We start from the raw sequence: 18,445 nt of genomic DNA, 5'->3' as shown, positions 1-18,445 counted from the left end.
TAATTTAATGTGAAGTCTAAGTGTCTATCTGGAAACCATTTTCAAATTTAAAATACGTTTTTAGAACAAATTTTCTTTATTTTTTAAATCATCTTAAGGTGAACTAAACACATCAAGCAGGATGATTTTTTATAATTGCCTCTCCAATGTAATCTTATTCTTGAAAACGAGACAATGAAGAACTATTTTAAAAAATTACTCTCAAAAATTGATTCTTAAGAATTATTCTTGCAAACATGACCAAACAAACCATAATTATTTCAAAAGTTCATATCTTCTCGTGTTCTCATACCAAGTCCAAAAATAAAAAAACCAACAACAAACTGTTTTCTGCCAACTATCAATTTTGATTTAGTAAAATAAAGTAGAAGCTCTTGATTATTTGAACGGTCAATCAACCTCAACAAGGTCTCATCTGCATGGGGTCTTGCACCAAACCTACAAAATTAAATGCATTTCAATGGAGCCCACATTTGAAAAATTTTGCGTTTGTCTGGAATATCAAACATTGCGACCGCTTCATTTCACGTAAACGCGTCTTGATGCCAATTGACATCTATTTTTCATCGTTATCAACCAATTAATGCCCCCTGCTTACTTTTCCAAACGTAGAAATGTGATCCCAACCAGGCCATGCACTACTGGTCATGAGGATTAGGTAATCTGCCAAAGGCCATACGCCTCTCTATAAAACCCTACCTGGACTGCCTCGTGCTCACCACACTCCACTCTTAAACCCTAAATTTTTCTTTTTCTCTTTTCTGGCTGATTAGTGCTATGGCTTCCTCTTCTTTCTCCATTGTTGTTGTGGCATTGGGTGTCCTCGCGCTCTTTGCGGGGAGCTCTTCTGCTCAACTCTCGACCAACTTTTACTCTAAAACTTGTCCTAAGGTCTTTGATACTGTGAAGTCTGGAGTTCAATCGGCGGTTTCGAAAGAACGCCGCATGGGCGCTTCTCTCCTTCGTCTCTTCTTCCATGATTGCTTTGTCAATGTAATCCTTCTAGCTTCTTGTTCTTAGTGTATGGGCCTGAGTGTTGGGTCATGCATGTTTCATATTTGAAGTCTAAGAAAAATCTTAGATAAGGTCATAGGGATTCTTAGCTCAATTTTGGGTTAATTTGGGAGTGTCTTTTACGAGGTTGTTGTTTTAATTTTTGTTCTTGGGTTTTTTATTTTCCAGAGTCTTGGGCCTTGCCGACATCCAACCTTCACATTAAACATGTACTACTTTTTTCTTTGGTCAAAGGGGTAGCTCGAATAGTTTCTGCATGAGGTGTAGGTTAAACAGATTGGCTGGGAAGGTCGTAGGTAAACACTTGAACTCACCTCGAGATTCGTTCTTGACCCGGTCAAGAGCTTCTTAATATGTTTTTAGGTGCATTTATAGTTTAACATGGTATCTTGTCCTTAAAATCGTGAGTTTGAGAGAGTTTGTAGCTCGTTATTTGAAACCTATCTTTGAGGCAAGACATGTAGGTGTCGAGGTTAAAGTGGTGTTTATTTTTTTGGCTTTTTATCGAAAGTAATTTAATTTTAAAATTTAAGTTGTTTGTTTTTCTATTTTTTTATGATTTATTATAAATTTTTTTATTAAATAAAAAAAATTAAAATATGTAGTTTTTTTTTAAATATAGAAAATGATATATTAATTTTTTTTTTACTTTTTAATACTTAATAGAAATAAAATACTAAAAAACAAACTATCTGATATTTAATACTATTAAATATTAAGATTCTATTTAGAATTGAGTAAAAAAACAAATACCATCTAACTTGGATTAGCCTGATATACATTATTGGTCCTTAACGAGAATAGTTCAAACCACTGGTAGCTTAATATTGCATAGTATTAAATTCACCCATGAAGTCATGATATACATTGTTGACTTACTATCTAACCTTTCTAAGTTTTTGAAATATAGTCTTACTAAATTGTTATGCTTTTAGGGACTAATTCTTTTTGTTTCTAGCCATGCCCTGGAAAATGAAATTTGAAATGAAAAGGCCTGGTTGCTAGAACACCCTGGCTTGCAAACGCAATTTTCCAATGAAATGGTCTCGACCAAGGCCTAGATACAGCTTGAGAAGAAATAAAAAGTCAACAGGCTTAAAAGAGGTGTCCTCAACTTAAAAAAAAAAAAAAAAATCACAATAAATCATCTTAATAATTAATATATGCTTCAGACTGTTGTTCTCCATTAATTTAACATACAAAGTAAACGATACAAGCTAGCTATAGTTATTAATATGACCAATTCATACTTACTCTGTTTGATGCTTGGTGTTTAATTACAGGGCTGCGATGCATCACTCCTCCTCGACGACACCTCTTCCTTCACCGGCGAGCAGACCGCCGTCCCCAATAAGAACTCCATCAGAGGCCTAAATGTGATCGATAACATAAAGTCGCAGGTGGAGAGCGTGTGCCCTGGTGTAGTCTCCTGTGCCGATATCATAGCCATTGCTGCTCGCGACTCGGTCGTGATTGTGAGTTCATAATTAACTAGCCTTTTCCTTTTACAAAATATATCATACATGACTCCAGAATTAATCATTCTTTGACATGGTTTTTATGAAAGCTTGGAGGGCCCGACTGGGATGTCAAGCTTGGAAGGAGAGATTCCAAAACAGCTAGCCTCTCTGGTGCCAACAACAACATCCCCCCTCCCACTTCTAGCCTCAGCAACCTCATCTCTAAGTTCCAAGCTCAGGGCCTCTCAACCCGAGACATGGTGGCTTTATCTGGTAGATATATAAAAAAATTACATAGTATGGCATTGCATATTTTAAAATCATATCTCGGGTTTTAATATACGGATCAACCTGCAGGAGCACATACAATAGGCCAAGCGAGATGCACCTCCTTCAGGGCCAGGATATACAACGACACCAACATCGATAGCTCCTTCGCTAAGACAAGGCAAGCGAGCTGCCCGAGTGCTTCTGGTTCAGGAGACAACAACCTGGCACCTCTAGATCTTCAGACCCCTACCACCTTTGACAACTACTACTACAAGAACCTGATCAACCAAAAGGGTCTTCTTCACTCTGATCAAGTTCTCTACAATGGAGGTTCCACTGACTCCACAGTTAAAACCTACGTCAACAACCCAAAGACCTTCACTTCTGACTTTGTTGCCGGAATGATCAAGATGGGTGATATCACTCCACTCACTGGGTCTGAAGGGGAGATCAGGAAGAGCTGTGGGAAGGTGAATTAAGAGAGGCTTTGATCATCATTTGGGAATAAAAATCAATAGAAAAAAAAATGAATTTCGATTTTTCTGCAAAGTTGTTTGGCTGTGGTAGAGTTGTTATCTTAGCTGCAAAATCAATGGAAGGTTTAGTTTTAATTGTTGCAATAAGTAGTGGGAAAGGTAGAGAGTGATTGTTTGGAGGGATTCAACTCATGAGTTTTATGTTGTGATTTTGCTTGCTATGATCAAAATAATATCATAATTTATGATTAATATTTATTTTCTTGTGTACTCTTTTATTCTAAGGCTGAATCTTATAATTTCATCTAAATATCAATATATATCAGAAATTAGGACTCTAATATTATATTAAATTATTAATTTAATTTTAAAATAAAAAAAATGTACTTGGAAAGTGTTCAAGAATTTGCTGTGGGGGCGAATTAGATAAAAACAAGAATTGGGGGGAAATAATTTAATTTTCTTTTCCATTTCTTTTTCCTTTTCTCGAGGGTGAATTCATTTTTCGTGAAGTACCCGAGAAAGGGAATTGGAAATTTCCCAAGGAGTTGGTTTTCTTTCTTGTAAACGGGTTTTGGTTGCCGTGTAACGCCTCAAATCTCCAAATTGCGGTAAGTGCCTCTGGATTCTGATGTGATTTCCGCCATTTTGTTGTTTGAGATATATGATTACTTTGCACACTCTGCCCTCTAGGGTTTTGCTCGGATTGCTTGGTCGTTGAGACAATGGAAGAAAAGAAAATCAAGTCAACTTTGAATTCGTGTGTGCTTTTTGTTGTGTTCTTGGGAAATTGAAAAGAGAAAATTCGCAACTTTAGCAAGCCTAAATCTTAATTTAGTGGAGGTTTCAGTTTTCTTGGGTCTTACATAATGAAATCTCTAAGAATCAGAATTCTACTTCCTTTCTTTCCGTACATTTCCCCCTCAATCAAACAGAGTGTTTGTTTTCTCATAAGCAGAGTGTTTTGTTGTTGTTGTTGTTATTATCAATAGATCACTAACAGTGAAACATTTTTTTATTTCTTTTTCTCTTCTTTTCCTTGACATGCATCAACATTTTGAATATAGTAGCAATGAAATTGAACAAAGTTCTGATCACCAAGGAGTGAAATTAAAATGCAGAAGGGATTAGTCTATCATTTGCTGCGGATATAGATTGTGGATGGTTTGATACCATCGGCATGCATATGTTGGAAATGGTGCTTGAAAATGAAAATGTGATGTGAACTTGGTGGAGAAAGTTAGGAGATCCTCTAGGACTTTGATCTTGTGGTACCCTGGAGAGGATAACCATAATCAATGGTGCATAGTTTCTAGATGCTTCTGGTATAGGGCACAATTGTGACATGATTGTAGAGAAGCCCTTAAGGTATTCAAGCAATAGTTGGGGTTAGGCAAAATGGAATTCGTTTGTGGGATGTCAAGGCACAGAAAAAAGATGTGAAAGTTGCCGTTTGTGCCAAGCTGACTGCTTGAATGAGATGAAAAGAGTGAAATGCAGGGGAGTAGACTTGGTTAGATTTATATCATTGACATACAAAAGTGGAACAAGAAAACATCTGAATCCTTGAATCATTCCAAATGAGCCATAAGGTGACGAATATGAGTTCAATTCCAAGATATTAGCACCAGGGGTTTGTTTGAGAATATGGAGGGGCCTTATGGAATAGAGTAATGAAAAAACCTGAGGATTGTTCCTATACACATCTTCTGATAGTTTCTACTGGTTGATCAATGGTCCAATTTTAGGCGACGATAAGATCGATAATGGCACTGACAGTAGTGCACTTAATATGACTGAAGGCCCCATCAAAATTGAGAGTTTTTTATTTTTTATTGTTAGTCTCATATTTTGCTATTGACCTACTTATATTTGATGAACTTATCAAGCTTTTATATTGTATTTTAGGCCTTAATAAGCCAGCAATATCAATGATAGGGCAACAAACAAAACCAAGTACCATGTGTTGTGCACCATTGATCGAACTTATTTGTTGTACCAAATACTTAGCCTTTTTACATAGCAACTCTAGTCAAGAAAAACTAGAGAAAGAGTCACTACGACCTTTGTAGTACTCCGGGTATTATCCTCAGGGATTGACTTATAGAAATTGTCAATACTAGAATAAATGAAGTGCTTTTGTTTAAATCCTAAAGTGAAAAACAATTTGGGAATTACCTTTTATGAAATGGGATTAAGTGAATAAAACTAAATTAATAACAAAATGAATATTGATTTTTAATTCAATCAATTCAAGTTTGGGGCTTTCCATAATCCAACTTAAGGTATAGAAATAGATAGAATAAGGGTTTCTTAAGTAAAGTGATCTTAGGGTTTTGGGATCCTTGGCCGTTTGCGATCAACTTGAGTTTTATAAATCAAAATTGCATCTGAAACCTAATTTTTCCTTTTTAAAACAGATTTCTAAAACCATCAAATGAATGAGATTGATTACCAGTTTAAGATTTGACTTTTTAATCCTTCCTACTCCTTATAGCTTTGTTTTGGGGCAAATAATGATAAGGAAGACGAGGATAACTAATGATCAAGAATTATAAAAAATCACTAGCATTAGGTAATAACCTACCATATCATTTCCTAAACTAACTCACAAAGATAGAATAAAAAAATTGATAAATTGTCATCCAATCAATAATTAATCTCATTGTTATAATAATTTACCCACTGTCCGTGTAGGTTTCCTAGCCCTTAGGTTTTCATGTTTCAAGCCCTAAGTTAGCTTCTTAGCCTCTTATGGGGGTGATGTCACATTCACAATTCATAATGGGGTAAAAATCCATAATTTGAATAAAAAGAAACTAAAAACAATATATTTAATAAAGAAGAAAAGAAAAACAACCCAAAGTTCTTGTCTTCTTCCACCTTCAATGTCAAACTCTTAGGAAAAAAATATCCAAGATACCTTAAACCTAGAATTAAGAGAATTTATATAATATCATCAACTACCTAACATGTGGTACACTCTCATTGGCCACTTATTACAAAAATAATTATTTAAAAAAATGATTAAAAAATAATCAAATGGTGATTTATAGTCGTGTAGGGTCCACTTAGGGCGAATGGAGTGTCCTAGATGCAATTCCCGAGGTAGAGGAGGCAAAACATCAAAGTGACAGTGGGTGAATTCGAAATTGGCAATGACAAAACATCAAATTGGGGTCATAAGTTGAATTTCAAAATCATTTCGAAATGCCTTGAGCTTTGCACAGTTGTCTTCAAATTACCATAACTTCTTCATTTCAACTTTGATTTGTACACCATTTGAAGTGTTGGACTCTTGACTTCCCGAGCTTCGAAACGATATATAGTATGCCTAAAATGGATTTTAGGAATTACTCCAAATTTGTCCTCAAAGTCAGAGTACATGTTACCACTAGATTTTGAGTTCCAAATTTCTATGCAACTGAATTTTGCTTCATGTCTCATTTCCCATGTTTTCTTGCCTTCTTTCTTACTCCATAATGGTCATTTCTCATATTCCAAACTCATGATATCCTCGTTTTGCCTTTTCTCATGGTCTATAAGTCTTGACTCACTTATTTCCTCATTTAGTCATTTCTTGATCCTTCAAAATCTAAAGTGATTCAACTTGTACCTTTTTCTTTCTTTGAACTTGAGATAAGTCTCCAAAGTACAAGTTAAACTCATGACTAGGGCCTTAGCATTGATTTAAGTCAAATTGGGTAATTTGAATGTCCTTTGGTGCACAAATCATATCGAATTTGTGCCATTAGAGCACATAATTTGGCTCCAATCCCCCTCAACCTAAACTTTGCTAGTCCCTAGCAAATAAAAAAAGTAAAAAAAAAAAAATGAAAATATGTAATGAGATTCATGAAACCATATTGACTCAACATAACATGTTTCACACACAAGATACCTAAGTAGTCAAATTTCCTAGAATTAAGCAAGATGACACAAGATATGCAATTTCTTAGTTTTCTCACCTTATCTTCGTATACAATAATGTGCATCAATGTTTGGCATTCCCCTTAGTGTCTCTTGATTTTCCCTTGATTGGTTCTTTCCACCTAAACCTCATGTGCTTAATTTTGGTGTCCCCTCATAGTATTTTTCTTAAAACATTTCTTAAACTCAAATTTCATCATTCTTTAAGTTTAAGAGGGAAGAAAATTTATTTTGATTTTTCTTTCTTAGTTTAGGAAATCTCCTTCTATATGGCTCAATAGGGATCCACCGACAACTCCCGAGTTTTCACCCAAGGTACCAGGTATTGAGGACCTTTGTAGGCCACTTACCCCTTAGTTATCACCCTAACTCAAGGTAGAACAAGATTGAATTTCCTAAACGTTTATTCCTTTTTTTTTTTTTTCAAGACTGAGTTTAGCTTGTGTAACGAGCAAGATATCGATGACTCCTAACCAGTTGGTTTTGGGCACCAAGGCTTGAAGACATAAGGCAATTACCCCTAGGATAATTGCTCAAGCTTAAATCAATCATTTTCAATTTTTTTTTTCAATTTGTTTTTCTTTTCTCCTCCTCTTGCTGCTTAAGAACAACTCCTTTCAAGCTAAAGAAATTGTCTTAGATACCATAAGGGTACGCGTGCTTTGTGTGTGCTTTGAGTCTTAACTAGAAAATAACCATCAAAGAAAAATTGAAGATATTCCAAGGATTCAACCTAACTATTTTTGCACTTAAAGGTATAGAAAGATGAGGTATGTGAACTAATACTCTTGCTTTAACTATATTTCTTCTCAAATTCTAAAGAAATAATACTACTTAAAGTATTCTCATGCAAAATAAACCATGAGTTACCAAAGCAAATCAAGAATCTCATTAACTAACCAAAGATAGCATGCAAACTTTTAAAAAAAATAAAAATTAGGGCTAATATACCTTCTTCCTCAACCTTAATTACACATTGTCCCCAATGTGTAGGATAATGGGTCAAAAGAAAGGAAAAAGGAAAATATTACCTTCAGATCATCGGGTGAGAAGTTTGTTATGAGGACTTCATATAAACTGGTCTTGCACAAAAGCAACAAGATCAATAGCAAAAGTACGCATAAAGAAAACTATAAATGGTGAGATTCAAAAAGAAAGTATAAGAGCATAAGTATGCCCCCAAAAATACCATAGTGTATACAACCATCTCGAAGAAGGTATATATAAAAATGAAAATCAAGCGCCAATGATATGATCAACAACTCCATCTATCTCCTCCAACACAGGGGTTGCTACTTGGTCAATGTCCTCCAACATAGGTGTAGTAGCCTGATTAGTGATCTCCAATATGGATGTAATAGCCTCACCACCATTCTACATCATAGGGAGGTCATCGCTAATGATGATTTCCACATTAGTGTCAGCAACTCGAATGAAAATCTCACCATTGACCTGTCCTGTAGAATATGGAATATCAATAATCAAGGTAAAAATCTTAGCTGTAGCATCACCTGATGTCTGTAAAATAGGCATGGTCTCATGGGCTACCGTCGGTGCTGTAGTGTCAGAGCCTCAACTAATCACCTCTGTGCCACCATCAACCTCTAAGTTGGTATCAGCTGGTGTAACAAAATCTCCCCTCTATCTAAGTGGAATAACCAAGGAAGTGAACTACTATACAAGAAAAGTGAGGTCATCCATTCGAGTCTTCATCTTACTTAAGCAAGCATCAATGTGGGAGTCCATGGACACAAATAACTCTTGAAGTGTGTTTAGATGGGCCATGATCGATAAGGTACTCGGGGTAGCATCAGCAACCTGAGGCTACGAAGGTCTAAGGATATTAGAGACTGGTACTGCTGGTGTAGAAATGGGAACAACAGGCTCTGGGGTACTCAAAAGAGGTGGTGGAAAAAGAATAGGAAGCACTAGTAAGCTCGTGTCAAAAGTAAGAGTAGGTGGAAGCGGGCTCTCTGCAGTAGATGGAAGTGGAACAACATGCAAAGCTCTCTTTCGCCTAGTGCCATGGGTAGTCAACTGTGACCTTGAATGAATCACTCGAGTCCACTGATCGATAACATAAGTGTGAGAAGCCATGCGGCGATCAAACTCAGGTAACTAGTGTCCACAACGAAGCAAGTAGTATGAGAGTAACTGAGACAAAGGAATGAGATAGCTTTGAGTTGAAGCTAACTGTTGCTCCTTCACCTTTTGAAAAAAATAAATGATGGTATCCATGATGAGTTGAGTTGGACTCCACCACTCGCCGTGTACATGTGATATAACCCCTATAAGATTAAACCAGAGCGCTTTGTAGAGTGTCCAAATGGAAAAATGTTGGTGTTAATGACTTGATCCACAAACCATAAGATCTGTGGCATCTCAAGGCGAGTAATGGGCGAACGACAACGAGTATCTCGAGGTGCTAGTATACGTGCAATCCTCGGAAAAGTTGGTTGTGACGAAGGTGCAAAGTAGGCTTCAAGAGGAGCAGATGATGGTAAACCAAAGGCTACAACAATGGTCTTAGTGGAAATAATATCAACTCGTCCTTTGATAGAAAAATTTAGCTCTCGATACCCCCCTCTCCAATCCTCGAGAATAGAGAAGAACTCTCATACACTAGCGGCATAAAAATTTGGGAGAAAATCCATCAATGCGAGAAAATAATATTGATCGAGGAGACGCATGGATTGTGCATTGGGCTTATAAGTACTAAATCCCTTTGTCATAAGAGAATTCCTGACCAAACTCCGATCGAGATAGGTCCACCTTAGGGTCATAATCACAAACTCTTAGAGATGGAGGACGTGTTGGGCTTAGAGTAAGGGAAGCTGCCCATGGATGTGGGGGAGTGGTAGTAGGCCTGGTGGTCTTAGGAGTGGTTGAGCGATCAATATGGGCCTTCGTCCTGGCCTCTACATGCATGGCTTCAATCCTCTTAGTGGTTGGGCGATCAAAACAAGCCTTCGTCTTGGCCTCTACATGCTTAGCTTAACAAGTGACATGCCTCTCGGTAGGCTCACTAATCATTACACCACTTCGACTTTGGACAAGAGGTCGGGCACGCTTTTGCCTCGGGGAATGCCCGGTCGCATTGTCACTTTGAACAACAACTTTCCTTTTATCTCGAGCCATCTGAAATAAATGTTGAAAAACAAACTAAACTTAAAGAAGGAAAATAAATAAATAAATAAAAATAAAAATAAAAATTCATTAGGGTTAAGAAAACAATCTAAAATAAAATTAAGAAAAAAATGAAATAAAACAAACAAAGAAATTGTATGTGGAGAAAAATTGGATGCTCATGAAATTTATGGATTCATGTGAAACAGTGGTAGACCATTCCTAAAATGCGGGAGCACATTCAAGGTGTCCAACAATGATGAAAACATGAGTCTTTAAAGCCTTAGATATAATCCAAACAATACCTAAGTTCAAATATCATATGACAAGGAAATATTACTATATTTCAAAAAGCTCTACTCGAGTCCTCCTGGCGAGTCATGGAGAGTAGAAGGTATTGATTGGTCCCCTATTTCAGAAGAGAGTGCTTCTAGGTTGGATTCCCCTTTCGCCGAAGCAGAGATCTTTAATGCCATCTTTCAGTTAGATAGGGATAAGGCGCCGGGGCCTGATGGTTTCACCATAGCAGTATTTCAAGACTATTGGGATGTGATCAAGGAAGACTTAGTGAGGGTGTTTGCAGAGTTTCACAATAGTGGGATTATTAATCAAAACACTAATGCTTCCTTCATAGTCCTTTTGCCTAAAAAGAGTCAGTCAAAGAAGATTTCAGATTTTAGACCTATCAGTCTGATCACTTGTCTATATAAGATAATAGCAAAAGTATTGTCAGGGCGTCTAAGAGGAGTTCTACAAGAGACCATCCACTCCACTCAAGGTGTTTTTGTTCAAGGGAGACAAATTCTGGATGCAGTTCTTATAGCCAATGAGATTGTGGACGAGAAAAAGCGATCAGGGGAGGAGGGAGTTGTGTTCAAGATAGACTTTGAAAAGGCTTATGACCATGTGAAATGGGATTTCTTAGATCACGTGTTGGAGAAGAAGGGTTTTAGTTCTAAATGGAGGAGTTGGATGAGAGGTTGTCTGTCGTCGGTCTCTTATGCTATTCTAGTAAACGGTAATGCTAAAGGATGGGTCAAGGCAGCTAGAGGTTTAAGACAAGGTGACCCTTTATCCCTTTCCTATTCACTATTGTTGCAGATGTGTTGAGTAGAATGTTGTTGAAAGTTGAGGAAAGAAATTTGCTGGAGGGCTTCAGGGTAGGCAGAAATAGATGTAGGGTGACCCATCTGCAATTCGCAGATGATACTATCCTATTTGCTAACCCTAGAGAGGAAGAATTGCAAACTCTTAAGAGTTTATTGTTAGTATTTGGTCAAATCTCTGGGCTTAAGGTCAATCTTGACAAAACTAATCTTTTTTGCATCAACCTTGATCAGAATCATCTTTCTAGGTTAGCGTTGTTGCTTGACTGCAAGGCTTCAGATTGGCCCATTCTTTATCTGGGTCTTCCTTTGGGAGGGAACCCAACTGCTTGTGGATTCTGAGATCCAGTGATTGAGAGAATCTCTAGGAGATTAGACGGTTGACAAAAGGCTTACTTATCTTTTGGTGGTAGGATAACTCTCCTACACTCTTGCCTTTCCCATATCCCTAGCTACTTCCTTTCTTTGTTTAAGATTCCAGCTTCAATGGCTGCAAAAATCGAGAGGATGCAAAGGGACTTTCCATGGTCAGGGGTTGGGGAAGGTAAAAGAGATCATCTTGTTAGGTGGGAAGCAGTGTGCAAGCCGAGGGTTATAGGGGGTTTGGGGATTGGGAAGATTCCTTTAAGGAATCGTGCTCTTCTAGGGAAATGGTTGTGAAGGTTCCCTAGGGAGAGTACATCTCTTTGGCATCAGGTCATTCTTAGCATATACGAGACACACTCAAATGGTTGGGATGCCAATACTATAGTTAGATGGTCACACCGCTGTCCTTCGAAGGCCATAGCACAAGGCTTTCAGGATTTTTCCAAGTATACTCGGTTTATCGTAGGAGATGGGGAAAGAATTCGCTTTTGGGAAGATTTGTGGTGGGGGGACCAAACTTTAAAAGACCAATATCCAAGACTATTTCGAGTAGTAATGGATAAAAATATTCCAATATCTTCAATCTTTGGTTCGTCTCGCCCTCTCTCATGGAACTTTAATTTCCATCGTAATCTAACCGATTCTGAGATAGAAGATCTAGAACGCCTCATGCACTCTCTAGATTGTATGAACTTATCCACTTCTGCTTCAGACGCGAGATCATGGTCCTTATGTTCTTCAGGTTTGTTCACAGTCAAATCTTTCTTTACAGTCCTGTCCCAAATGCCTGATTCATCTCCATTTTTCCCCACTAAGTTTGTTTGGAAATCTCAATTCCCTTTCAAAGTTAAGGCCTTTGTCTGGCTTGTGGCACATAAGAAGGTGAATACCAATGACTTGCTACAATTGAGGAGACCCCACAAAGCTATTAGCCCTGACATATGTAAGTTGTGTATGGAACAAGGAGAATCAGCAGATCATCTCTTCCTCCATTGTTCAGTGACGTTGGGGTTGTGGCACAGACTTTTTCAACTAGCCAAGATGGATTGGGTTCCTCCGAAAAGCATTTCAGACATGATGTTCATCAATTACAAAGGATTTGGCAAGTCCAAGAGAGGGGTAATTCTATGGCAAAACGCGAGTATAGCGTTAATCTGGGTTGTGTGGCGGGAAAGAAATGTTAGGATATTTGAGGACAAGGCTAGGAATTCAGGGAATCTTTGGGATTCCATTCATTTCCTTGCGTCCTTTTGGGCGTTTTGTTCAGCGGGTTTTAAGGGCACCCCCCTTAACGTATTACAACTTGATTGGCTATCAGTGTGTAGTTCCAATGGGACGGCCTAGTGTATTGTTATTTTTTCATGTTGTTTAGTTTTTTTTGGAGGGAGGATTCCTCATCCTCCTTGTGTACTTCTTTTTCTATCAATATATTCTTGCGTGGTTTCCTATCAAAAAAAAAATATCATGTGACAAGGAAGTCAAAGTGATTAGTTAGCTTAGGAGAATGTGTAGAACAAATAGAAAAATCTACTAGAGAGTTTAAAATGTTCCAAAGAATATAAAACATAGATTAGGCAACAATTATGCAAAACTCATCGAAAAATAAGGACTTTGCTCTCAAAGTATTCTAAGATGTTCAAGAAGCCCTAAGAATCATGTAAAAAAAATTTTCAAAATTTTTCTCTAAGTATAAACCAAAAATTCTAACGCCCTGAATTTCCAAGGAAATTTCCAAGCAAAGCAAATGAACTGTGTGAAACCAAAATCAATCTTGTTGCACTACACTCGGGGTATTTATCGTTTTTGATTTATCTATCCAACCGGAACAATAGAAACCCTAAACAATGTTGATGAGAGTTGGGTAACACTGCATTTTATATGGAGCAACACCGCACAACGAAATCATAAAGATCAAGAAAAATCCATGAAAAATAAACAAGAAATGAGTATGAGTGTAATGCGTACTTGGAATGCGACAAACCCACCACAAAACCCTAAAATTGCCTTCAATGGAAGCTAGGAAGATGAACAAGGGAAGAGAAAACAAAGGGGAGAGGAAATGAAGTGGTCTAGAAGTGGAAACGACCATTTGTAAAGGAGTTTGGGTGATTTCGGAATGAGCTCCAAATAGAAATTAGGTATTTTGAATTGGATTTTGGTTAAGAAGAGTCATTTCGAAATTTAACTATTGAATTCGAAAATAACCTTATTTCGAATTTGTTAACTGATGGTAAAAAAAAATGGCCATTTTAAAATGTAACCATTAGAATCGAAAATACCTTATTTTGAAATGACTCACTATATACAAAAACATTTTAGACACATCATTTCGAAATGAAAGAAAATCATTTCTAAATTGGGCAAATTTCAAATTCACCTTCTGAAGTTCAAAAATCTCAATTCTAAAACAAAAAATTTGATTTTGATAAGCCCACCATTTCGAATTTGCTAACTATAGCCTCAATGTAGGGAAAGAAACCCATTTCGAAATTTCACTAATGATTTCAAAAATAGCTCCATTTTGAAATGACTTACTATTGATTCCAATTTTTATTTCGAAATTGCAATTTTATTTTATTTTTATTTCGAATTTGCCTTCATTTCGAAATAACCCGCTGTGAGTGTTGAAGTCCATTTTAAAGCATCAAAATTGATCATTTCAAAATTCAAAATCCATCTCAAAATTCCTTGTATTCTAAACTCATTGTTTGTGAGTTCAAAACATCTATTTCGACATTTACTAGTGATTTCGAAATCAATCTCAATTCGAATTCACTTTCCGTGGGTTTAAAATTGCAATTCCAAGAAAAAAAAAAATTGAATTTGAAAGGATCATAATATTGAAATCACCCACTAGTGGTCTCCAAGAGCGTCATCTTCATTTGAGATTTCAAATTTAAAAACGAAGGAATTTTGAACTCATCCACTATACCTTTAACTCTTCATGTTTTTTTTTTTCTTTTTTTTTAAAAAAAAAATTAGGATCTCTCCCAAGGGCCACTTAGTTTGTGTACTCTATCATTTGTACTCAAAGTTCACCAATAATCCTCACAAGTAAATTTTGGAGACCTATAGTTTTAAATATAGATCAGCGTACTTGTAGGAGCTTTGTCACCTTGAACACATGTGAGGCTTACCTTTTTACTCCCTTGGAGTTCGCATTCCTCTATATCACCCGGATGTTTGCAAGCTAAGTAGCTACAGCTTATAAACTCATTAGTCAGTTAAAAACAACTAAAAAATAAAAAATAAAATAAAAAAATGCTAACCATATTGCTAATGACTAATTGAAAATGCAAAACTAAACAAAGGAAAAATAAAATAGAATAAAATAAAAGATAATCAAAGTTCATCTTCTTTATAGCCCAATATGCACGATGTTCGAGCTCTACAAGCAAATGACATGTTTTACCATAAACAGTCCTATATGGTGACATGCCAAGGATAGTCTTATAGGTTGTCCTATATGCCTATAGGGCATCACTCAACTTGGTAGACCAATCTTTTCTTGTAGTGTTGACTACTTTGGTCAGGATTCTCTTAATCTCTTGATTTGCTAGCTTGGCTTGCCCATTCATTTGAGAGTGATATGGGGTGGACACTTTATGCCTCACTCCATATTTCTACAAAAGAGTGGAAAAGGGCTTGTTACAAAAGTGTGAACCTCCATCACTAATGATTGCTTTCAGAATGCCAAACTTAGAGAAAATATTCTCCTTTAAAAATCTGAGCACCACTTTATGATCTTTGCTCTTGCATGCTACTTCTTCTACCCACTTAGAGACATAATCCACTCCCACGAAAATATAAAGATTACCAAAAAAATGAGGGAATGGTCTCATAAAGTCAAGGCCCCAACAATCAAAGACGTCAACAACACAAACGTGATTTTGTGGCATTTGATACCTTGTGTTGATTTTCCCCAGTTGTTGACATTGTGGACAACTTTTACAACGAGTGTTACAATCCTTGAACATAGTTGGCCAATAGAATCCACTTTGTAGAATTTTTTCTAAAGTCTTCCTTGGAGCAAAATGACATCCACAAACTCCTTCATGACACATTCACAATATGTCTTGTTGTTCATCCTCTGGAACACATCTTCGAATAATTTGATATGGGCAAAACTTATACAAATATGGATCATCCCAAGCATAGTGTTTTGCCCGTGAAAGAAAATACTTTTTTGTCTCCATGTTCCATTTTGAGGGAAGCTCTCCAATTGCCAAGTAGTTGACTATATTTGCGAACCGAGACAACTTCTCCACTGAACAAAGTGCATCATTAAGAAACTCATCATTAATTTGTGCTTTCTCGAAATATGACTCTACTTTAATTCTAGAGAGATGATCAGTAACCACATTCTTTACCCCTTACTTATCCTTGATTTGAATGTTAAATTCTTGAAGAAGAATGATCCGTTTGATAAGTCTTGCTTTGGCATCCTTTTTGTTGAGTAGATATTTCAAGGCCGAATGATCAGTAAAAATTACTATTGAAGTTCCCAAAAGGTAGTTCTTGAATTTATCAAGTGCAAACACCACTGCAAGGAGCTTATTTTCAGTAGTTATGTAGTTCTTTTGAGCATCATTGAGGGTCTTACTAGCATAGTACACTACATATGGTTTTCCATCTTCCCTTTGACCCAGTATAGCGCCTACCGCACAATCACTGACATCACACATCAACTCAAATGGAAGAGACCAATTAGGAGGTCTCGCAATTGGTTCAGTAGTGAGGAGTGACTTTAGCCTCTCAAAACTTCTTGACATGCTTTAGTCCATATGAATTTTGCATCCTTAAGCAATAAAGCATAAAGAGGTTGAGAGATTTTTTAAAAGTCCTGTATGAACCTCCTATAAAAACCTGCATGCCCCAAAAATTGTCTCACCTCTTTAACAATAATAGGTGAAGGTAGCTTTGAGATAAGCTCAATTTTTGTTAGATCTACCTAAATGCCCTCTCTAGAGATGATATGACCAAGTACTACATTTGAGGTTGCCTTGAAGTGACACTTCTCCCAATTTTGGACCAAGTCCTTCTCAATGCACCTTTTCAAAACTTTTTTCAAATTTAAGAGGCAATCATAAAAGGTCTTCCCATAAATTATCAAATCATCCATGATTCTCTCTACCATGTCACTGAAGATACTGAGCATACACCTTTGAAATGTGGTCGGTGCATTACAAAGACCAAAAGGCATTTTTCTATAAGCATAGGTGCCAAATGGGCATGTGAATGTGGTTTTCTCCTGATCCTCCAATGCAATGGCAATTTGAAAGTAACCTGAATAGCCATCCAAGAAGCAATAATAGTCATGACCAGCTACCCTCTCCAAAACTTGATCCAAGAAAGGTAATGGAAAATGATCTTTCTTAGTGACTGGATTCAACTTCCTAAAATCAATGCATACTTGCCAACCTGTAGTCAACCTTGTAAGAATGAGCTCTCCTTGATCATCCTTCACCACAATTATCTCATGTTTATTAGGTACTACTTGAGTGGGGCTCACCCAACTATTGTCAGAGATAGGATAAATTATACCTGCATCTAAAAGCTTCAATACCTCATTTCTGACTACATCTTGCATAAGGGGATTTAGCATTCTCTGTGGTTGCCTCACTAGTTTTGCATTCTTTTCCAAATAAATATGATGCATGCAAATCAAGGGATTTATCCCTTTCAAATCTGAAATGGACCAACCAATCGCCCTTTTATTCTCTTTAAGCACCTTCAAAAGTTTGATTTTTTGCTCTTCATTTAATGTAACTGAAATGACCACAAGTTTTTCTTCATTTTCCTCTAAATAAACATACTTTAAACCATGCAGTAGGGGCTTTAACTCTGGTTTGCTTATCTCAACCTCCCCTTTTTTGCTTTCTTTATCATTCTCAACACTGTTCAAAGATTGAATGGTACATTTTTCTTTCCACTTTGTAGCAACTTCAATACATTCTTCTTTAGCAATTGTAGAGAAAAATTCATCTATATTTTCCTCCATTAACTTTTTTGTGTGTTCTTGCACCAAGGCCTTTATAAGGCATGCTTCCTCATCCTCCACATCATCATGGTCTATCAATTGCTTGCATAAATTGAAGACATTCATTTCCACTGTCATGTTTCCAAAAGATAACTGCATCAATCCATTGCGATAGTTAATGAGAGCATTGGTTGTAGCAAGGAAGGGTCTCCTAAGAATAATTGGAATATAATTTACACCATTTTTCAATGATTTTGCATCTAACACCACAAAGTCTACTGGGTAGTAGAACTTTTCAACTTGCACCAAGACATCTTCGACTACTCCTCTGTGTACGTTAATCGAACAGTCTGCTAAAGAGAGTGTAATGGTAGTAGCCTTAAGCTCTCCCAATCCCAATTGCTTATAGATTGAATATGGAAGCAAATTTTCACTAGCTCCCAAATCTAACAAAGCCCTTTCCATGAATGAGTCTCCAATCTGGACTGAGATGGTAGGACAACCTGGATCTTTGTACTTCACCATTGCCCTATTCTCAATGATGGCATTGACTTGCTTAGTGAGGAATGCTTTCTTGCTTAATTTAATTCTTCTCTTCACAATGCATAAGTCCTTGAGGAACTTTGCATAAGCAGACACTTGCTTAATCATATCAAGGAGTGGAATGTTGATCTTCACTTGCATCAAAACTTTCAAAATCTCCAAAGTCTTATCTCC

At 36.8% G+C, this 18,445-nt stretch overlaps 1 protein-coding gene across 1 annotated transcript; it reads left to right on the top strand.

The window, feature by feature from the left end:
* Window positions 1–713: 713 nt before the first annotated feature.
* On the top strand, window positions 714–3,478 carry LOC117916446 (peroxidase 4-like). Its single transcript, XM_034832490.1, has 4 exons — window positions 714–993; window positions 2,298–2,489; window positions 2,582–2,747; window positions 2,832–3,478. The coding sequence occupies exons 1-4, from the start codon at window positions 778–780 to the stop codon at window positions 3,221–3,223; spliced, it is 966 nt and encodes a 321-aa protein (XP_034688381.1). The 5' UTR covers window positions 714–777; the 3' UTR covers window positions 3,224–3,478.
* The last annotated feature ends 14,967 nt before the right edge of the window (window positions 3,479–18,445 follow it).

Source organism: Vitis riparia, chromosome 6 (assembly GCF_004353265.1).
Source record: "Vitis riparia cultivar Riparia Gloire de Montpellier isolate 1030 chromosome 6, EGFV_Vit.rip_1.0, whole genome shotgun sequence".
In the NCBI taxonomy this organism is placed as follows: domain Eukaryota; kingdom Viridiplantae; phylum Streptophyta; class Magnoliopsida; order Vitales; family Vitaceae; genus Vitis; species Vitis riparia.
Note: the sequence above shows the minus strand (reverse complement) of the source record. Positions and strands in the feature narration are given on the sequence as shown.

What these genes read in the sequence shown, in the direction of transcription:
- LOC117916446 (XM_034832490.1), top strand. Translation starts at nt 778, where the DNA reads ATGGCTTCCTCTTCTTTCTCCATTGTTGTTGTGGCATTGGGTGTCCTC. An exon ending in CTCGCGACTCGGTCGTGATT is followed by an intron (nt 2,490 to 2,581) that starts GTGAGTTCATAA and finishes TTTTTATGAAAG; the next exon opens with CTTGGAGGGCCCGACTGGGA. An exon ending in AGACATGGTGGCTTTATCTG is followed by an intron (nt 2,748 to 2,831) that starts GTAGATATATAA and finishes ATCAACCTGCAG; the next exon opens with GAGCACATACAATAGGCCAA.